Source organism: Brachyhypopomus gauderio, chromosome 21 (genome assembly GCF_052324685.1).
Source record: "Brachyhypopomus gauderio isolate BG-103 chromosome 21, BGAUD_0.2, whole genome shotgun sequence".
Classification (NCBI taxonomy): domain Eukaryota; kingdom Metazoa; phylum Chordata; class Actinopteri; order Gymnotiformes; family Hypopomidae; genus Brachyhypopomus; species Brachyhypopomus gauderio.
The window spans coordinates 5,596,151-5,615,482 of record NC_135231.1 but is presented as its reverse complement, the minus strand read 5'-3'; the positions used below and the strand labels follow the sequence as shown (position 1 = coordinate 5,615,482).

At 50.2% G+C, this 19,332-nt stretch overlaps 1 protein-coding gene across 3 annotated transcripts in view; it reads left to right on the top strand.

The window, feature by feature from the left end:
- The window catches only part of arhgap4b (Rho GTPase activating protein 4b), a 22,370-nt gene extending 3,495 nt beyond the window's left edge, over window positions 1–18,875 (top strand). Inside the window, exons 2-24 of one of the 3 annotated variants that reach the window (XM_076983662.1) lie at window positions 3,401–4,020; window positions 4,386–4,557; window positions 4,770–4,932; window positions 5,106–5,168; window positions 5,597–5,770; window positions 5,982–6,110; window positions 6,943–7,164; window positions 7,841–7,942; window positions 8,179–8,361; window positions 8,523–8,607; window positions 8,811–8,838; window positions 11,833–11,860; window positions 12,222–12,282; window positions 12,404–12,481; window positions 12,601–12,729; window positions 12,926–13,031; window positions 13,607–13,834; window positions 13,916–13,971; window positions 14,250–14,421; window positions 14,560–14,658; window positions 16,684–16,932; window positions 17,019–17,100; window positions 17,237–18,875. In XM_076983662.1, the coding sequence (XP_076839777.1) occupies window positions 3,954–4,020; window positions 4,386–4,557; window positions 4,770–4,932; window positions 5,106–5,168; window positions 5,597–5,770; window positions 5,982–6,110; window positions 6,943–7,164; window positions 7,841–7,942; window positions 8,179–8,361; window positions 8,523–8,607; window positions 8,811–8,838; window positions 11,833–11,860; window positions 12,222–12,282; window positions 12,404–12,481; window positions 12,601–12,729; window positions 12,926–13,031; window positions 13,607–13,834; window positions 13,916–13,971; window positions 14,250–14,421; window positions 14,560–14,658; window positions 16,684–16,932; window positions 17,019–17,100; window positions 17,237–17,443 (2,883 nt within the window). In that variant the 5' untranslated portion in view covers window positions 3,401–3,953 and the 3' untranslated portion in view covers window positions 17,444–18,875. Of the gene's footprint in view, window positions 1–3,400; window positions 4,021–4,385; window positions 4,558–4,769; window positions 4,933–5,105; window positions 5,169–5,596; window positions 5,771–5,981; window positions 6,111–6,942; window positions 7,165–7,840; window positions 7,943–8,178; window positions 8,362–8,522; window positions 8,608–8,810; window positions 8,839–9,288; window positions 9,386–11,832; window positions 11,861–12,221; window positions 12,283–12,403; window positions 12,482–12,600; window positions 12,730–12,925; window positions 13,032–13,606; window positions 13,835–13,915; window positions 13,972–14,249; window positions 14,422–14,559; window positions 14,659–16,683; window positions 16,933–17,018; window positions 17,101–17,236 lie in introns of all 3 variants that reach the window. The other 2 variants (XM_076983661.1, XM_076983660.1) reach the window with 2 other exon arrangements.
- The last annotated feature ends 457 nt before the right edge of the window (window positions 18,876–19,332 follow it).

The following is a 19,332-nucleotide window of genomic DNA, read 5'->3' as shown; positions in this document are numbered from 1 at the left end:
GGGTGTAACGCTGTGCTGCGGGTGATCCTCCGTCCCTGCTGCTTTGACACGCGGTATCATGCTACGTGTTACAGGCGGGGGAAACGAAAGGATCCACGTAGCAGTCGTGCAGTGATGCATATATGACTTCTAGTGTGGTGAGGCGTGTCCGCTTCCGACGGTGTTTCAACGGGACACCAGTTTTGTTCATTCTGCAAACGGTCCGCGATGTGTTAAACTGCACAGTGTTGTATATCACAGGTTTTCTATAGGGTTCTGCTGCATACAGTGTTAACTAACCCCCATATATCTGGAAACACGTGGTGAAACGTGTGAGATAAATACATTGTGTATTTGCTTGTGTTGGCTTGCTTTTCGATTTAAGTTTTTGTGCTCTTAAACAAGTAGGTTGTTCTGAGAGAGAGAATGATTGTGTTAATCGGTATACTGAATTGTGTGTGTGAGCCAGTCCCCTGCTCAAATAGATAAGGCCCCAGTCTCATCTTCTTCCCACTGGGAGCATAAAACAGGATTGATCCCATGTATCTCTAATTCCGCATAGCTCCTTAACTCAATACAGCAGCCGGATCAGGTTTAAGTTTGGTCAGGACTGCTCCCACCACCGCTGCTTGATTAATACATCACTCTGAGAATAAAAAGTATATCTGAAGTGATAGAAATTCTAAATGGATAATGTTGTTAGGTGAGAGGATTTTTTATTTATTTGCCGTCGAAGCTGTTTTTGGATGCCAGCATTATGGCGTTGGTGTGAATGCTTTCATTAGCTGTGCTTGCTTCAGCTGCTGTGCATAACACATAAAAGCATAACGAGATGTGATTTACTCGAGTGCATAGAGGCAGATTAGCTGGAGCGGCTCCATGGTAAGATGCTAGGCTAATCAGAAATCAGTAATTGCGTCCGCATAATGAACTGTTTATTGCTTTCTCATTGGCCAGCTGAGGGTTTTGACCTTTAAACATGTGCCCTTGCGCCTTGTTCTGGGAGGTCTGAGGGCTGAGTAAGCTAGCAAATGATGAGATGTTTGGCGTCATTTCTGATGGTGGAAGAGGACTTTCTGTCATACATACACAAATGATCACTGCAGAGACCACTCAAAGAAAGTTACTTGGTCCTGACCAAACCCATTTCACTGTTTCTGCAACTCTCTTTCTCTGTACCACTCCTTCCCTGCCTTTTACACACACACACACACACACACACACACACACACACACACACAAACACACACACACACACACACACAATAAGCTTTTTTTATTTAACAACCTTTCACTCTCCACATAGCCCTGAAGCGAAGGCCTCTATTCCACTTTGCCCATTCCCAGCCTTATGACACTTTAAAGTGTGTGGCAGGCGTGTGGGTGTGTGTGTGTGTGTGTGTGTGCGTGTGTGTGTGTGTGTGTGTGTGTGTGTGTGTGTGTGTGTGTGTGTGTGTGTGTGTGTGTGTGGCAGGCGTGTGTGTGTGTGTGTGTGTGTGTGTGTGTGTGTGTGTGTGTGTGTGTGTGTGGTGTGTGTGTGTGTGTGTGTGTGTGTGTGTGTGTGTGTGTGTGTGTGTGTGTGTGTGTGTGTGTGGCAGGCATGTGGGGTGTGTGTGTGTGTTGGAGGGAGGGATAGAGTCAGGGCCTTCCAGCCTCTCCACACCAACACGACCACTGTGCTCTGCTCCATATTAACTTATTTTTATCCAGCACAGAGTGAATACTGTGTTGTCCTCTTAGACTCTAGAACACAGGATGCTGTGTTATCCTAGAAGACTCAAGAATTACAGTTGGACGTTTATTTCCTTGTCTCTTTTAATTTCTTAATGTATTATTTCATCAAATTTCCATTTCTAATTCTAAAAACCTTTTAATGGTTTTTTTTTCTTTGTAGAATTTATTTTTATTGTTTTAATCATATTTTTGTTTAATTTTTATTCACCTATCCATTTTCGTACATTCTCATTTGTAAGAGCTTTGAATGACCGCCGTGTATGAAAGGCACTGTAGAAAGAAACGTGTCTTGCCGTACACTGATGCAACCCCCACAATCCCCTGCTCTGCTCCCCTCTCCCTTCAGCTCCACTTAACGACTCTAGCTCACATCCGCAGGACTCTGTACAAACCGCTGGCTCTGGCCTTTCACGCCGGACTGACAGCTGCCTTGCTGTTGCTGAGTTCACTGATGCATTCTTGGTTCCTGGCAGCGTGTCTGTCAGGTTGGACTCAGCTGATGTGTTTTGCTGTGACTCTGATGTAGTCATGTATGTATTTTATCTTCTGGTTTTATGATGGTCTGCTTTCCTGGCACTGATGCCTTTCATTCTTAGAAGCTAAAAGAAGAAGAGTTTTACACTGCACTATGGACAGCATTATAATCGCCTTGGTTGCAAATGTAGTAACTCAGTTTCCTATTTTTTTTAGAGAACTTCAGTAATTTATTGAAATGTTTGAGGGGAAAAAGTCCAGCTGCATTTAATCTTTATACTAACAAGAAAACTGGCCTTTAATTGCATAACGATTAAAGGGTCAGTTGAGTAATAGCTACATGTGCTTCTTTTCCAATATCCAAAGAAATTCTCTCTGATAACATAAAATAAATTATACAACAACAAACAAACAAAAATGGGGGATTTAAGGAAATTTTGCCCAGATGGACATCTTTGTTAAAAAGGGATGTCCTGTCAGTAACTGTCTAGAGAAAGCTGGCCTCCATCCCAGCTCCCCCGGTGAGGAGGAGGAACGGAGGGGGGGGGTCTCACTGATTGCCCTCCCCACCTGGACTCCTCACTGAGTTGTGGATCACGACAATGACAGGTCGCCCGCACAGCTGTCCCGCGCGGTTACTCAAAGAAAGCAGTTGTCGAAGAAAGTTGTTACCTCAGAAAGACGTCCCAACACTCTTTGGCTGACCAAAGAGAAGTGGCTGTGTACGCAAATCTAGAGCGTCACTTTCAGTGCTGCCGTGCCCATCCCCCACACTGAACGAGAAAAGGATGTTGTGTTGAGAATTCGCAGTTAAAAACAACAGATGCGAGGAAGAGATATTTCAATAAGCACCTACAGACCTGCCATCTAAATCACAGCATGGCAGCAAATGTGTAATGGTAAGGGAGAGGGGGCCTAGACTCTAGACTTGATGCACCTAATAAGGTTAGGAATGACACGGTACTCTGGTATGATTATGGACCCACTAGAAGTAGCTACAGCTCATACGTTTCAGTGCCTGCATCTTAACAGGATGTCTTGGTGAGAGTGAAAGTCTGAGTGCTAACGGATGTGGGCAGATGAGTCGAAGGTAACTGTTTTCTGCCTACTGCGACATGGCCAAGCCAACTGAGACAGCTCCAAATCACTGTCCTCTCTCCTCTCTCTCTCTCCTCTCTCTCCTCTCTCTCCTCTCTCTTTCTGTGTTTCCCAGGCGAGGACAATCACATTCCTACCCCAACTCATGAGCCAGTTAAGGGAATCCAGCCAGCTACTGCATCTTAAAAGTGAAACCATAAAAGCACACAGAAAGATTCACCCTTCAGCTAGACAACAAGAACTGGGGGAACTGCTAACTCAAACACACACACACACACACACGCACACACACACACGCACACACACACACACACACACACACACACACACACACACACACACACGCACACACACACACACACACACACTTCTCTTTTCCATTTCTGTAGAGGGCACAGAAGAAATACAGGCAGAGGTTGTTGAGCAGCTGTCAGTGCCTGTACAGAGGCACCCGTAGCTCCGCTCACAGAGGGTGTGAGGCAGAGAAGGAGAGAAGTCACATCCATCAGCAGCACTGTGGACCTCCACCGTGAGGGCCTGCTCATAGTGGAGAGGGGACGGATCCACGCAATCTCATTCCAACGTCTGACGGACAGCAGGTGCAGACGTGAGCCCGGCAGGACCCGGCGGGACTCGTGCAGGACACACGCTGTCACTCCTGCATCGCCATGACGTCACACGGGAAGCTGAAGAAGGAGAAGGGGAGTCTGGCGGAGTACGAGACGCAGATCAAAGGTAAAGGCGAGAGTGGGCGGGGCTTCAGCAGGGTCCCGCTCGCTCTCATTATCCCGCTCTTCATCATCGTCCCCACTCTGTCTTCATCAGCCTGTGTAAGGTCTCTCTGTGTTTGTCAGGGCATCCAGGGTGAATGGCTGGGCTATGCGGATGTATTTATAGACTGCGTCAGAGATGATGTCCCCTCTAGACCAAAAACTCGGGGCTATGTGTAGTCTGGGAGGACAAGGCAGACACGCAGAGAGATGGAGAGGTCACGGGGAGTTCTTTCTTTTTATGCATTACTCCTTTCCCTCTCTCTCTCTCTCTCTCTCTCTCTCTCTCTCTCTCTCTCTCTCTCGCTCTCTCTGTCCCTCCCGTCTCAGAGGTGCGCAGTCAACTCTCGGAGCAGCTGAAGGTGTTGGACTCGCAGCTGGAGCAGAAGACCCAGCAGCTGCAGGACCTGAGCGACTACCTGCGGCGACGGGGTGAGATCGAGGCCGAGTACGCCCGCTCCCTGGAGAGGCTCAGCGAGAGGTTCACGCTCAAAACCAAGAAGTGCGTCGTCCCCCTCACACACACCCGCACCCCCTCACACACACCCGCACCCCCTCACACACACCCGCACCCCCTCACACACACCCGCACCCCCTCACACACACCCGCACCCCCTCACACACACCCGCACCCCCTCGCTCACGTTCCAGGAGACCGTAAGCCGCACGTGACGTGCGCATGCTTCTGAATGTCCGTCCTGCCGGTCCCCTCAGGAAGGAGCAGACGGACGTGTCGGTGCTGCAGTGCTGGACGGTGCTGCTGGGCCAGACCAGGCAGGAGAGCCGGGACCACGGTGCCCTCAGTGAGATCTGCAGCTCCACGCTCACACAGCGCCTCTCCCACTGCATGGAGGACACAAACCGCCTGGCCAAGAAGGTGCACATACTTACACACACACACACACACACACACACACACACACACACACACACACACACACACACACACACACACACACACACACACACACACAAGCACACACCAATCATCTCTTTTTGGCCATGGGCGTGGAGGCTGGCACTAAGGCCTCTTCACTGGTTCTGTTACAGAGTAAAGAAGTAGGTCTGCAGATGCAGGATGAGCTCCTAAAGGTGACGACCGAACTCCAGACGGTGAGTTGGCTTCCACAGCACTAAGCGTAGCTACAGCGCTAAGATGTCCATGGGTCTTTTTCATCTCCAGTGTTCCCCTGCTTTCTGGCACAGTCCACGACCTTGACGAAACCCCTCAGCCCCAGAATACTCTGTGGTATAGGTCACTGCTCCTGGGTCAGGCCTGTTGACCTTGTCTGCCAGTTGTGGCAGGCCTTAACTCTCAAGTGGCCCTAGCAGAGGTGGCTCGGGCTTGGGCTTGGCCCTTACGCTTGGGTGGGTTCAGTCTGTGGTGGTATGATGCCAGTGCAGGAGTGCATCATGGGAAAGAATCTGTCTTCCTTATGTAGGGAGTCGTTGTAAATGGAGAGCTGAATAAACGGATCTGTGATGCAGCCATGAAGCAACGCAGGGCAAGTCATTTGTCTCATTTCTAATGTTCACAACAGGCTCTAAAAACGTATAACCAATATCACACGGAGTGTCTTGCCGCTGAGGGCAAGCTCAAAGAAGCCGCGCGATTGGAGGAGAGACAGACAGGCAAGTCGGTGGAGCTCGGGTTGATTCAGGCGGCAGGACAGAGGCGTAGTTCGGTGAAGAAGATGGAGAGGCTAATGGAGAAGGTAGAGCGCGCTGTCTGTCAGATGCTAATGTGTAGCTATTTACTTCATTGGAAGATGGCACAGGAAATAGCATTTAACTAACTCACTGTTTCCTGTGTGTGTGTGTGTGTGTGTGTGTGTGTGTGTGTGTGTGTGTGTGTGTGTGTGTGTGTGTGTGTGTGTGTGTGTGTGTGCGTGCGTGTGCGTGTGTGTGTGCGCACGCGCAACACAGAGACAAGGGAAAGTACAAGAGACTCAACTAAAGTGTACAAAAGCTCGCAACGACTACCTGCTCAATCTCGCAGCTGCCAATTCTGCCATGAATAAGTACTATCTGGAGGACATTTGCACTCTGATCGACGTAAGTGCCCCCACCATCCACCCCCGTGTCCTCCCTGTTTTGCTTCCCCATTCCACGGCTGACCAACAGTAACTTGGTTCCTGTTAGAACAGTTCTGTGGTCATGTGGTGTGGTTCCCACAGGGTGGAAAATGTCTAGGAGAATTCAGTTGCTTGTTAAGCTTTTTAAAATGGTTATTTATATATATTTTGCATATTCCGGCTTAATCCATTTTTGAGACAGACCGTGTCACATAAATAGATGGCAGGGTTATTAAGAACAATGAATGACAATTCTCGAAAGGGGGATTTTTAAATGAAACCTTCCTCTAGTGTTAGGGTTATGACCTACTCGTTTGTAGGTTTGAAATACATAAGTACTACATAACTTTGACTTTGACAATTTTACAAAATTATAAAATCCTCTTGTTAAAATTGTGACCTTACTCAGTTTCAACCCAGGTATAATTAGTAAAGCAGGTATAATGCCAAAACTGAAATCATAAACACACTATATACCAACAGCCCACAGCCAGCTCTACCTCCAACCATGTGATCTTCAGTTAGGGTCTTCTATCTTGTGTGTACTGTTGTGTATGCTGTCAAAACATATTAAAACCAATACTGTCATGGATGAGGCAACATAACCAAGAGGTACGAAACAAAATGGATGATAAGTGATTTGTTTTTAGGGGATCTAATGGCTGATTTGAGTCACAGGTCAAAATCGACCCATTAACATGAGAGATAGTAACAGATTATATAGATGATAGTCTAGTTCTGCAGGTGTAGCGCAGGTTTAGTGTCTTGTCATGTTCTTCGGTTCAGTTGTGTCTCTGTGATGCTGTGTGCAGTGCACGGACCTCGGCTACCATCTGTCCGTCACACGGGTGATGCGTGGCTACCTGTCCAACAGGGGCCGCGCCCTACACAACCTGACTAACGGCCTGCAGCAGCTAGAGGGCGCTGTGAACGACCTGGACCAGGGTCAGGACCGCGACGCCCTGCTGCAGGCCCACAACACGACCTTCTGCCTGCCCTTCCGCTTCCAGCACCAGCCACACGAGGGCGACCAGGTAACGCGGGCACACCTGCACCGGGGGAAGGGTTACAAAGATGAGTGTTCTGATACTGACCTAAAGTGAGGTACATGATTCGTGTGTGTGTGTGTGTGTGTGTGTGTGTGTGTGTGTGTGTGTGTGTGTGTGTGTGTGTATGTGTGTGTGTGTGTGTGTGTGTGTGTGTGTGTGTGTGTATATGTGTGTGTGTATGTGTGTGTGTGTGTGTGTGTGTGTGTGTGTGTGTGTGTGTGTGTGTATATGTGTGTATGTGTGTGTGTGTGTGTGTGTGTGTGTATATGTGTGTATGTGTATGTGTGTGTCTGTGTGTGTGTGTGTGTGTGTGTGTACATGTGTGTGTGTGTGTGTATATGTGTGTGTGTGTGTGTGTGTGTGTGTGTGTATGTGTGTGTGTGTGTGTGTGTGTGTGTGTACGTGTGTGTGTGTGTGTGTGTGTGTGTGTGTGTGTGTGTGTGTGTGTGTGTGTGTGTGTGTGTGTGTGTGTGTGTATATGTGTGTGTGTGTATATGTGTGTGTGTGCTTGTGTGTGTGTGTGTGTGTGTGTGTGTGTGTGTGTGTGTGTGTGTGTGTGTGTGTGTGTATGTGTGTGTGTGTGTATATGTGTGTGTGTGTGTGTGTGTGTGTGTGTGTGTGTGTGTGTGTGTGTGTGTGTGTGTGTGTGTGTGTGTGGTAGGTCTGTGAGGTGAGTGCAGATTGTCAGGTGAGGTATGAGATGGAGACCAGATTCCAACAACTGCGGTCCAGGTTGGCCGCTGTTACCCTGGAAACAGAGGAGGTACATATATATAACACTAACACAATCACACCTCATGTACTGTACACTAATTAGCCATCATATTCTTTTTAAATTAAAGCATGTGATGCTCAAGTTTGTCTATCAACGTTCATTATGTCCCTGGCAATATTAGTGTATGTTCATAACAGTTAAGTTAAATATATGTACATTTTCCATTTTTCTACTTACCTTATAATTTATTGTATACTCTAGCTCACACCATCTGTCTGTCCTAGGTCAGTAAAACACTCAAGGCAACCCTCGCAGCCCTCCTGGACAATATCAGTGATGACGACTGCAATCCTCTCCCTGATGCTCCTTCTCTCGCCCTGGAGACCATGGGCGATGGCCCCATCAGCAAGCCCAGTCTGGCCAAGCGCCGAGCCAATCAGCAGGAGACTGAGACCTATTATTTTACTGTGAGCACTCTGATTGGTGGATGCCAAGCTCGCTCATTATAAGTATGCAAACGAGTGCCCAAATGAGCAATCGAAGTCTTTGAGGAAGCTCGGCCAGGCTGGTTTCAGCAGTGTAATAATGTTGGGAGGATTCTGGTTTTACTCAAATTTTGTTTTTCCAGAAAGTGAAGGAGTACCTCAGTGGCAGCTCTCTCATCTCCAAACTTCAGGCCAAACATGATTTGTTGAAGGAGGCCATACAAAAAGGTATAGAAAACAAATTCAAAGAAACACCTAATAGATAATGTGTCCTCATATCGATACTGCACACACAGCCCGTAATGCCGTAGGACTGGGTGATCACTCAGTACCGAGGACCCACGTTATGTTTAGGCTGAAGTGTTGTGGCCCTGATCAGTTGTCTTACTCTCTTAAACTCCTCCTCCTCCTTCTCTGTTTCTCTCCCCCAGCTGAGGCCATTGACAGTGATCCCTCAAGGTATGACTCCCTTCTCGTCTGTCTCTCTGTCTGTCACCTGTCTCTCCGTCTGGGGACTGTCTCTCTGTCTGGGGCCTGTTCACTTGAGGGCTGTTCACACGTCAGCACCATCTGGAAACATCTGGCAACATCTGGTCACGTTCCCCTGTCGGGGGCTCCCTGTACATTCAGCAGATCTGGAGCGAAAGCTGTCCAGCTACATATGGACTCTCAGGCTCCATAATGCCAAAAAGAGCTGACGACAGGAACCCCAAATGTTATATAAGTGTCCTTGCAAAGCACAGTGCAGGGTGGTGAGCGTGAGCTGAAGGGAGGCGGGCGCTGAGCTCCGGGTGCATGCCGCAGAGCGTTGGCAGGGACGAGGAGCGCGCGTGGAGTTGGCGTGCATGTTGCATGTGTTGTACTGATGCCACAGTGTCACAGTGGATTGCCGGTGTATGTGTTTCCCAGAATGCAGCTTGGCAGGGCAGTGCGCGTGCGGAAAGCCAGGCCTTGCTCCCAGTACCACCACAAACTCTTCACCGGAGACATGCTCTCCTTCATTGAGGTACAACCCTGTGCCCTCACCTAGCCTCCACGGCCGTGTTGCCATAACGCTGACGAGATGCCTCTGCTGTACTTTCGTGACGCAGCACACTCCCTTCGGCTTTCGTACGCGTCTTCCTCTGCTCTGTGGTGCCCGTACGCGTGTCTTTCTGCTCTGTGGTGCCCGTACGCGTGTCCTTCTGCTCTGTGGTGCCCGTACGCGTGTCTTTCTGCTCTGTGGTGCCCGTACGCGTGTCTTTCTGCTCTGTGGTGCCCGTACGCGTGTCCCTCTGCTCTGTGGTGCCCGTACGCATGTCTTTCTGCTCTGTGGTGCCCGTACGCGTGTCTTTCTGCTCTGTGGTGCCCGTACGCGTGTCCTTCTGCTCTGTGGTGCCCGTGGACTTGGCTCGGCTGAGTTTGCACGTGTGATGTTCCTGCATCTGGCTTTGCTTCATCATTCTCAATGTCGCTCCGTCCTTGGCTGCTGCTTGCTGCTCTGGAAATGGAAATTGGTGACTGACTGTTGAGACAGAAAATGTAATTAAATGTGACATGAAATGTTTACTGTCCTTAATAAGTGTGTCGTGGGTATGTTGAGAGATTTTCTTGCCATTTTATTAGTTTGTTCACTCATTAGTTTGTCACATTACCAACTGCGACAGTAATTTCTGCTGGAACAGTAACTCTGTGCGTGCATGATTGTGTTACTGTATTAAATATTGCAGGTGATGTGTCGTGCTGTGTCTGCTGCAGGAGAATGTACCGTGTGTGTGTGTGTGTGTGTGTGTGTGTGTGTGTGTGTGTGTGTGTGTGTGTGTGTGTGTGTGTGTGTGTGTGTGAGAGAGAGAGAGAGAGTGTGAAGAAAAGTACTTGTGTGAGAGATCCCATTTGTAGGTGTGATTTTGTTAATATACATAGGTCCGTGTGTATTTTCACGTCTTTTGGTGACTGTGTGTGACCTCAGTTAAGCGTAAGATACCATCTTGTGACTAATCGGCTCATGTCCTCTCTGCTGCTCTGCGGGGAAATGTTGCACCATATTGCAGTCGTACTGTAGTTGTGCAACTCCTTATTCATGTATTTATTGTAGCTGTGAGTCCTTATTCGTGCTGTGTCCAGCCCTTCTTTGTGGCTGTGTCATTACAGAGTGCTTGGGTTCAGTTTTGGCCTGCTAATGCACAACAGGCCAGGGTCGCTAATTTGAACAGCTGCCATTTTCCAAGCATCTTTGTGACATGATATGATGCAGGACAAAGAGCACGTGGCCCCTGTGCTCAGTCCTCTGTTCCTTGCTGTCCCACGTACCCTTAGACCTTGGTGGGCTGCAGCCTAGCTATCCCAATGCTCTGAGGGGACAGAGGGCTGCTTGGCCCCCACGGGGCTGCCAGCTGGCTGCATTGCTCCCCGCCCTCTCCCCGCCCTCTCCACGCCCTCCCCCTGCCCTCTCCACGCCCTCTCCGCGCCCTCTCCCCGCCCTGCCCCTACCCTCTCCCCGCCCTCTCCCCGCCCTCTCCACGCCCTCTCCCCGCCCTGCCCCTACCCTCTCCCCGCCCTCTCCCCGCCCTCTCCCCGCCCTGCCCCTGCCCTCTCCACGCCCTCTCCACGCCCTCTCCACGCCCTCTCTGCGCCCTCTCCACGCCCTCTCCACGCCCTCTCTGCGCCCTCTCCACGCCCTCTCCGCGCCCTCTCCCCGCCCTGCCCCTGCCCTCTCCACGCCCTCTCCACGCCCTCTCCACGCCCTCTCCACGCCCTCTCCTCATCCCCTCCACGCCCTCCCCCTGCCCTCTCTCTGCCTCTCTCGCCCTCTCTTAATTACACAGTGTCGGCAGTAGCAGAATGTCACACTGCATGTTCACCACGCCCTGGATTAACAGCGGACGGTCTTGTTTGATCTTAAAATGGCTGTGATCTATGGGATGTTCTCATTGGTTTCACCACGTACATATATATATTGTATAAAGCGGCTGTAACCGCAGAGCCACTTTCCAACCGTTTCCTAATTGAGTTATTGACACGGCCGTCCTTTTGACTCTAAAATCCACACTTCTGTTGCAGAGCGGGTGGACATTAGACCAAAGCAGGGAACACGATTGCGCTCATCCGTGCCAACAGGGTTTTACTGCCAATTTCCGTGCCCTGCTGTCCTGCCCCCTTGTGTAGCTGCATTAATCTCACAGCGCCTCACCCAGATTAGTCCTGCTCAAATGTAGTCCTGCTCAAATGTAGTCCTGCTCAAATATAGTCCTGCTCTACTGCTGTCCATCTGACCTTCGGCCTCTGTTTTTTCTCTTTCTCTTCCATCCACCCCTCTCTCTCTTCACTTGCTTTTTTGCACGCTTGCTTTTGGCGGGGGGTGTGGGGGGGGGTGTCGCTGTCTGCCTGACTCACACCTGCTCCCGGCCATGTTGCACTCTCTGCCCCCCCCCCCCCTCCCTCCCCCTCCATCCCCTACCCCGCCTGGGCCTGCAGGAGACGGAGGCGAATGTCTAGGACTCAGGTACCGCCACCCCACCCGCCCCGACCAGACGCCTGGTCACACGAGTGCGTCACGCCCGCACACTGCATGTGCTCTTTGTGTCCTTACGTAGCCGACATCCCCCACCCAAGTCATAACTGTAACCATGATAACCACCATAAAACCCCAAACGGCTCTCAGCCTGCTCGTAAAACCACTGCTTTGCATGCATTGTCTATCTTGTGTGAATTCCTTGTGCATCTTCCTGTGTTCGTCTGTTATAATGCCTGTTTTTTTTTTGTCTGTTAGAATGCCTACGCTCTGTAACTGTGTCTTCTCAAAGCTGTTGTACACAGCCGTGGAAAAATCCCGTGATCTCTCTTATTCTCGTCCTGTGTGTCAGAGCTCTGGACAGCAGATCCCCCTGGTGGTGGAAAGCTGTATTCGCTTCATCAACCTCCACGGTGAGTCAGGAAATGGGTTATGTTCAGCTTATGCCTGAGAGTGGTGCAGTGCCTTTGATGTGTGTGTGTGTGTGGGGGGGGGGGCTGTGTGTGTTTGTACTTCACATGTGTTTATTCTCAGGTCTGCATCATGAGGGTATATTCAGAGTACCTGGCTCCCAGAGCGAAGTCAATAACATCAGAGATGCTTTTGAAAGAGGTGAGGATGTTGGTATTGCTGCCGTTCTCGGCCACTGTGCACACACCAAAACATCTTCATGGATATCACAGATCACGGCTACCAGAAGAACATGATCGGGGGTGTGTGTGTGTCCACAGGGGAGGACCCTCTGACAGACAGCGAGTGTGACATTGATTCGGTAGCAGGAGTGCTGAAACTTTACTTTCGGGGTCTCACCAAGCCTCTCTTCCCTGAAGAGAGCTTTACTCGGCTCATGGAGTGTGTCCGTAAGCACCCTGTCGCACGCGTGTGTGTGTGTGTCTGTGTGTGTGTGTGTGTATGTGTATGTGTGTGTGTGTGTGATTGAATACAACAATATAACGATGATCTCCCCCACCCACTTACACCCTCCCTGACGATATTTACAATGTGATATAGGATGACGGGAGTTGCTAGGCTAATTGCTGTTTGTGCTCTCCACAGAGATTGAGAATATGGCGGAGAGAGCGGCTCAGATAAAGACAGTGGTTTCCTCCTTCCCAAGGCCCGTTGTCATAGTGATGCGCTATCTCTTTGCCTTCCTCCACCAGTAAGTAGTGTGGGCCTTCTGCCATCATGCTGAGTAATCCCTTTACTGTGGCCTCCAGCAGGGGGCGATCTCGTGCACACGAACATCTAACAATACACTGACTTCTCTTACATCTAACAATACACCAATATCTCTTACATCTAACTGTACACTGACATCTCTTACATCAAACAATACACTGACATCTCTTATATCTAACATTACACTGATATCTCTTACATCTAACTGTACACTGACCTCTCTTACATCTAACTCTGCACTAATATCTCTTACATCTAACTGAACACTAATATCCCTTACATCTAATAATACACTGACATCTCTTACAACTAACAATACACTGATATCTCTTGCATCTGACAATATACTGACATCTCTTACATCTAACTTTACACTGATATCTCTTTAGTTTGTCAGCAGGTCTGATAGGTGCGACAGTGATGCAAACATGATGCAGCCCTATAACCTGGCCGTGTGTGTGTGTGTGTGTGTGTGTGTGTGTGTGTGTGTGTGTGTGTGTGTGTGTGTGTGTGTGTGTGTGTGTGTGTGTGTGTGTGTGTGTGTGTGTGTTACAGTGTCTCCCAGTACAGTGACGAGAACATGATGCAGCCCTATAACCTGGCCGTGTGTTTCGGGCCCAGTCTGTTGCGAGGTGCTGAGTCCGGTGATGCCGTCACCCTGCAGCCCCAGATCAATGCTCTTGTCAAGACCTTGATCCTGCAGCACGAGAGCATCTTCCCCGGACCCTCGGAGCTGCCCGGGCCCATCTATGAGAAATGCATGACCCTGGAGCAGGAGTACTGGTCAGCCTCTCAACCCTTAGCTCGAGGTGTTTTGTCTAATAATGTAACCGTGGCTAATAATGTTGGTGTCTCTCTCTCCAGTGAACCCATTACAGAGGAGGGCGAGGGAGACATCGACCATGTTCCCAGTGAGGATGGTGAGACAGTTACATGTACACTAAATATGTCAAACAATAAAGGCATTTTGTTATAGTATTTTGTCATTCATGCTCATGTTTTTCTCACCTGTGTATTGTATGCTCACCTCTGTGTGTATTTTGTGCTGCTTTATGTATTGTGCTGTCTCATTGTTGTGTGTGCCGTGTTCGCCATCACGTGTTACTGCTGTGTGCCATGTGCTGGGTGTTGTTTCTGCTGGTGTGTGTGTGTGTGTGTGTGTGTGTGTGTGTGTGTGTGTGTGTGTGAGACTGTGCAGAGTGGGAAGCGTTAGCTATGTTTGATTATGTTGCACGGTCTCCAGCCGAGCTGTCATTCAAGCAGGGGGACCACGTCCTAATTCACAGCAAGGCCTCGTCTGATTGGTGGAGAGGAGAAGTGGGAGGAGTGAAAGGCCTCATCCCTCATAAGTACATCAGTGTGCCTGAGGGGTGAGAATTCCCTAACTATTCATCTTTAGACATTCATCTTTCCCTTAACATGAAGTAATGTTGAAGTAATCCTAATCTTATAATCTACAGTAATTTGACTTCTGAAGTGTTGACTGTAACTGGTGTCCCCTGATCCAGAGCGGAGCGGAAGCAGGAGCGAGTGAAACGTGAGGAGAGTCGAGGTGGCAGCACGGGCAACCTGGCCGAGGAGCAGCAGCTGGCTGAACATGCCATGCGGTAGGAGCCACCTCCCCTCTACAACCCCTCCCCACCTCCCCTCTACAACCCCTCCCCACCTCCCCTCTACAACCCCTCCCCTCCTCCCCTCTACAACCCCTCCACACCTCCCCTCTACAACCCCTCCACACCTCCCCTCTACAACCCCTCCACACCTCCCCTCTACAACCCCTCCTCACCTCCCCTCTACAACCCCTCCTCACCTCCCCTCTACAACCCCTCCTCACCTCCCCTCTACAACCCCTCCTCACCTCCCCTCTACAACCCCTCCTCACCTCCCCTCTACAACCCCTCCTCACCTCCCCTCTACAACCCCTCCTCACCTCCCCTCTACAACCCCTCCTCACCTCCCCTCTACAACCCCTCCTCACCTCCCCTCTACAACCCCTCCCCTCCTCCCCTCTACAACCCCTCCACACCTCCCCTCTACAACCCCTCCTCACCTCCCCTCTACAACCCCTCCCCACCTCCCTCTACAACCCCTCCTCACCTCCCCTCTACAACCCCTCCTCACCTCCCCTCTACAACCCCTCCCCACCTCCCCTCTACAACCCCTCCTCACCTCCCCTCTACAACCCCTCCCCTCCTCCCCTCTACAACCCCTCCACACCTCCCCTCTACAACCCCTCCACACTTCCCCTCTACAACCCCTCCACACCTCCCCTCTACAACCCCTCCCCTCCTCCCCTCTACAACCCCTCCACACCTCCCCTCTACAACCCCTCCACACTTCCCCTCTACAACCCCTCCCCCCCTCCCCTCTACAACCCCTCTCCTCCTCCCCTCTACATCCCCTCCACACCTCCCCTCTACAACCCCTCCCCTCCTCCCCTCTACAACCCCTCTCCTCCTCCCCTCTACAACCCCTCCACACCTCCCCTCTACAACCCCTCCCCACCTCCCTCTACAACCCCTCCACACTTCCCCTCTACAACCCCTCTCCTCCTCCCCTCTACAACCCCTCCTCACCTCCCCTCTACAACCCCTCCTCACCTCCCCTCTACAACCCCTCCCCACCTCCCCTCTACAACCCCTCTCCTCCTCCCCTCTACAACCCCTCCCCACCTCCCCTCTACAACCCCTCCTCACCTCCCCTCTACAACCCCTCCCCTCCTCCCCTCTACAACCCCTCTCCTCCTCCCCTCTACATCCCCTCCACACCTCCCCTCTACAACCCCTCCCCTCCTCCCCTCTACAACCCCTCTCCTCCTCCCCTCTACATCCCCTCCACACCTCCCCTCTACAACCCCTCTCCTCCTCCCCTCTACAACCCCTCCCCACCTCCCCTCTACAACCCCTCCACACCTCCCCTCTACAACCCCTCCTCACCTCCCCTCTACAACCCCTCTCCTCCTCCCCTCTACAACCCCTCCCCACCTCCCCTCTACAACCCCTCCACACCTCCCCTCTACAACCCCTCTCCTCCTCCCCTCTACAACCCCTCCACACCTCCCCTCTACAACCCCTCTCCTCCTCCCCTCTACAACCCCTCCTCACCTCCCCTCTACAACCCCTCCTCACCTCCCCTCTACAACCCCTCCTCACCTCCCCTCTACAACCCCTCCCCCCCTCCCCTCTACAACCCCTCCCCCCCTCCCCTCTACAACCCCTCCCCCCCTCCCCTCTACAACCCCTCCACACCTCCCCTCTACAACCCCTCCTCACCTCCCCTCTACAACCCCTCCTCACCTCCCCTCTACAACCCCTCCCCCCCTCCCCTCTACAACCCCTCCCCCCCTCCCCTCTACAACCCCTCCACACTTCCCCTCTACAACCCCTCCCCTCCTCCCCTCTACAACCCCTCCCCTCCTCCCCTCTACAACCCCTCCTCACCTCCCCTCTACAACCCCTCCCCTCCTCCCCTCTACAACCCCTCCCCACCTCCCCTCTACAACCCCTCCCCTCCTCCCCTCTACAACCCCTCCACACTTCCCCTCTACAACCCCTCCCCACCTCCCCTCTACAACACACCTCCCTGAAGTGCTGACAGATAATCACGGCTGTGCTGATGTTCACCCTCAACAGCATGAGAGTAAACAGCGACAGTGCGTCTCTGCCAGGCCGGCAGCGGGTGGGCAGCGGAGGCGGGGTCATGGGAGGCGGGGTCATGGGAGGCGGAGTCACAGGAGGCGGGGCCAGTGGATGCGGCAGTATGGCACGCAAGTTCACTCTGCCGGTGCCCGAGGGGCGAGTCATCATACCACCCCAATCGCCCGGCATCTCGCCCGGCATCTCGCCCGGCATCTCGCCCGGCATCGCCCGGCCCCCATCCGGGTAGGAGAACAGGACGCAATTACAGATGACAAAACGACACCTCCCTGAGTGAAGCCGTTGTTGCGATGAATGTGCATCTTCTTTAGTCCGCAGGAGCGCAGACACACTCTGGACACTCTCAGGCCTATTGGTGTACCCGCCGACAGACAGACAGTTCATCTCGACAAGGTCTAGCTCACTGTCTCTGGTAGACTTTAAAAATGTTTTTAAAATGTTGACACAAGACGATGTCTGTACTGAACATATTTCTCTCTCTATGTTTCTTCTATGTTTCTACTTCTCTATCTCTGACACCCCTCTTCAGGAATTCACTCGGCAGATGAACTCGGTCTTCAAGGAGCTCCTGTCTCGGCAGACTCCACCGGACAGCACAGACCCACAAGCACCTTCATCCCCTCCTGCTGCCTCTCCCCTGGTCTCTGGTGCACCTTCACGCCAGTCAGTGAAGAAGGGAACAAGCTTCAGCCTGAGGAACAGAGGCCTCTTCAGACCCTCTGACCAGCAGGACTGATCGATGGATGTGGAAGAGAGGGAGAGAGAGGGAGAGAGAGAGCAGGATGTGCCCAAGTGGAAGGCTTGTTAAGCAACCAACATACTGCAGACATGAATATGAATATATTTTTCCAAATGGACAATATGATGTTCTCAAGCTCTCAAACCCTTTAGTTTATGAAGTGTTTTTGGTTACTTTTATGCACGTAACACAACCAGATAACCAATTACCGGCCGTGTTGCTGGTTTTGTTTGTGCTTACATAACAACTGTGCTTACCTAACTAACATAAACTAAAGGGTATGCCAACACTGGCTCTCTTCTGCTTATTTATTCCCCCATTACAGTGTTTCTTCAATACAGTGATGTCCAGTGGAGTAGCTAAAGTCTTTCACTGTTTTACTGTTGCTAGGTCATTTACAGCCATCATTTACAGTCATTGACAGCCGTGCCGTATGACAACAGCAAAAACGAATTCCATTCCAGGTGTAAAAATTACTATTTTTAAATGTTGTTTTTGCATATTATTATTGTTGAGTTACCAAGTTGTTTAAATCATTCCTTTTCTCCATAAAGGTCCTCTGCATATTATTATTTGAATTTTAGGAAGACATAGTTTGTGATTAGCGTGGAGGAGGTACTAAAACTCCATGAATCCTTTACTGCTCAAATACGTTCATTATCCAGAGCTTTATGTCTCCAAGCACTAAGACATTAAGTCCACTGGAATGAAAAAAGAAGAGCCTGACACTGACTCTTTGCATTATCCACCGAAAATCTGGTGGAATAATGTGCATTTTAACATGGAAATGTGCTGTGGAAAACAGTCCCAGACTGGACAGCCAGCACGAGAATCTCCCTCATCCTTCCAGTGTGAACTCCATATGGTACCATAATGGTCTTATGCTTCACTCATCTTGTGATCATATGTGAACGTGTGACATAGTATTTTCCGGTCTGATCATTGTGCCTCAGTAAAACAAATAAACAAAGATGGACACACACGCATACTCGCACATAAAAATGGAAAGGCATCTTGCTTGGGAACAGGTGTAATGTCCAAATTAAACATAGCCCTGTCCACCTCTTGCCTGCCTAACAGTGCTTCCTGTCACACGAGAAAAGCCAGACAGACAACTGTGAAGATAAGTGTCTCTAGACATGCCATCCAGCTCAGGAGTAGTTAAACAGAGAGATGGAAGGTGGGAGAGGATGAGTTATAGGAACAGACTAATAGAAGTTTTGAAACTGTGAATGAATAGCATGGCTCCAGGAAGTGCACAATATGTCACTTCCTGTTAAGCTCAAACGCACACTTCTTGACACTTCCCCTCCTCTGCTACTCACTGATGCATTCTTCCTAAAAATGTGATTCTCTGTTAACATGATGTCTTTTTAATTGTTGTTGTATGAATTGGAGTATTACCACAATAAATAATAAATTATGTAGATTCTGAAAAATGCTGAGTTTTCATTTGGTTGAGCATTAACCTTTTTACCAGTTCTATTATGTAGAGTAATATTTTATTAGCTTTTGTTATAATTGTATAACATAGTTAACATGTCATCTATGAATCACACTACGTTTTCAGCTGAGGCTTCACCACTTGATCTCCATAGTAAATGCAAATAAATCAAGATTTTGCTCTTGATCTTTATATCAAATCTTTAAATGTTTGTAAAGTTTTCAAAGGTTTGTGAAAATGTAGAATATCATATCAAACAGTAACCTGACCTCCACTACTCTATAGGCTCTTCCACTCCCCTACAGGCTGTTCCACTCCCCTATAGGCTTTTCTACTCCTCTATAGGCTCTTCCACTCCCCTACAGGCTGTTCCACTCCTCTATAGGCTTTTCTACTCCTCTATAGACTCTTCCACTCCCCTATAGGCTCTTCTACTCCTCTA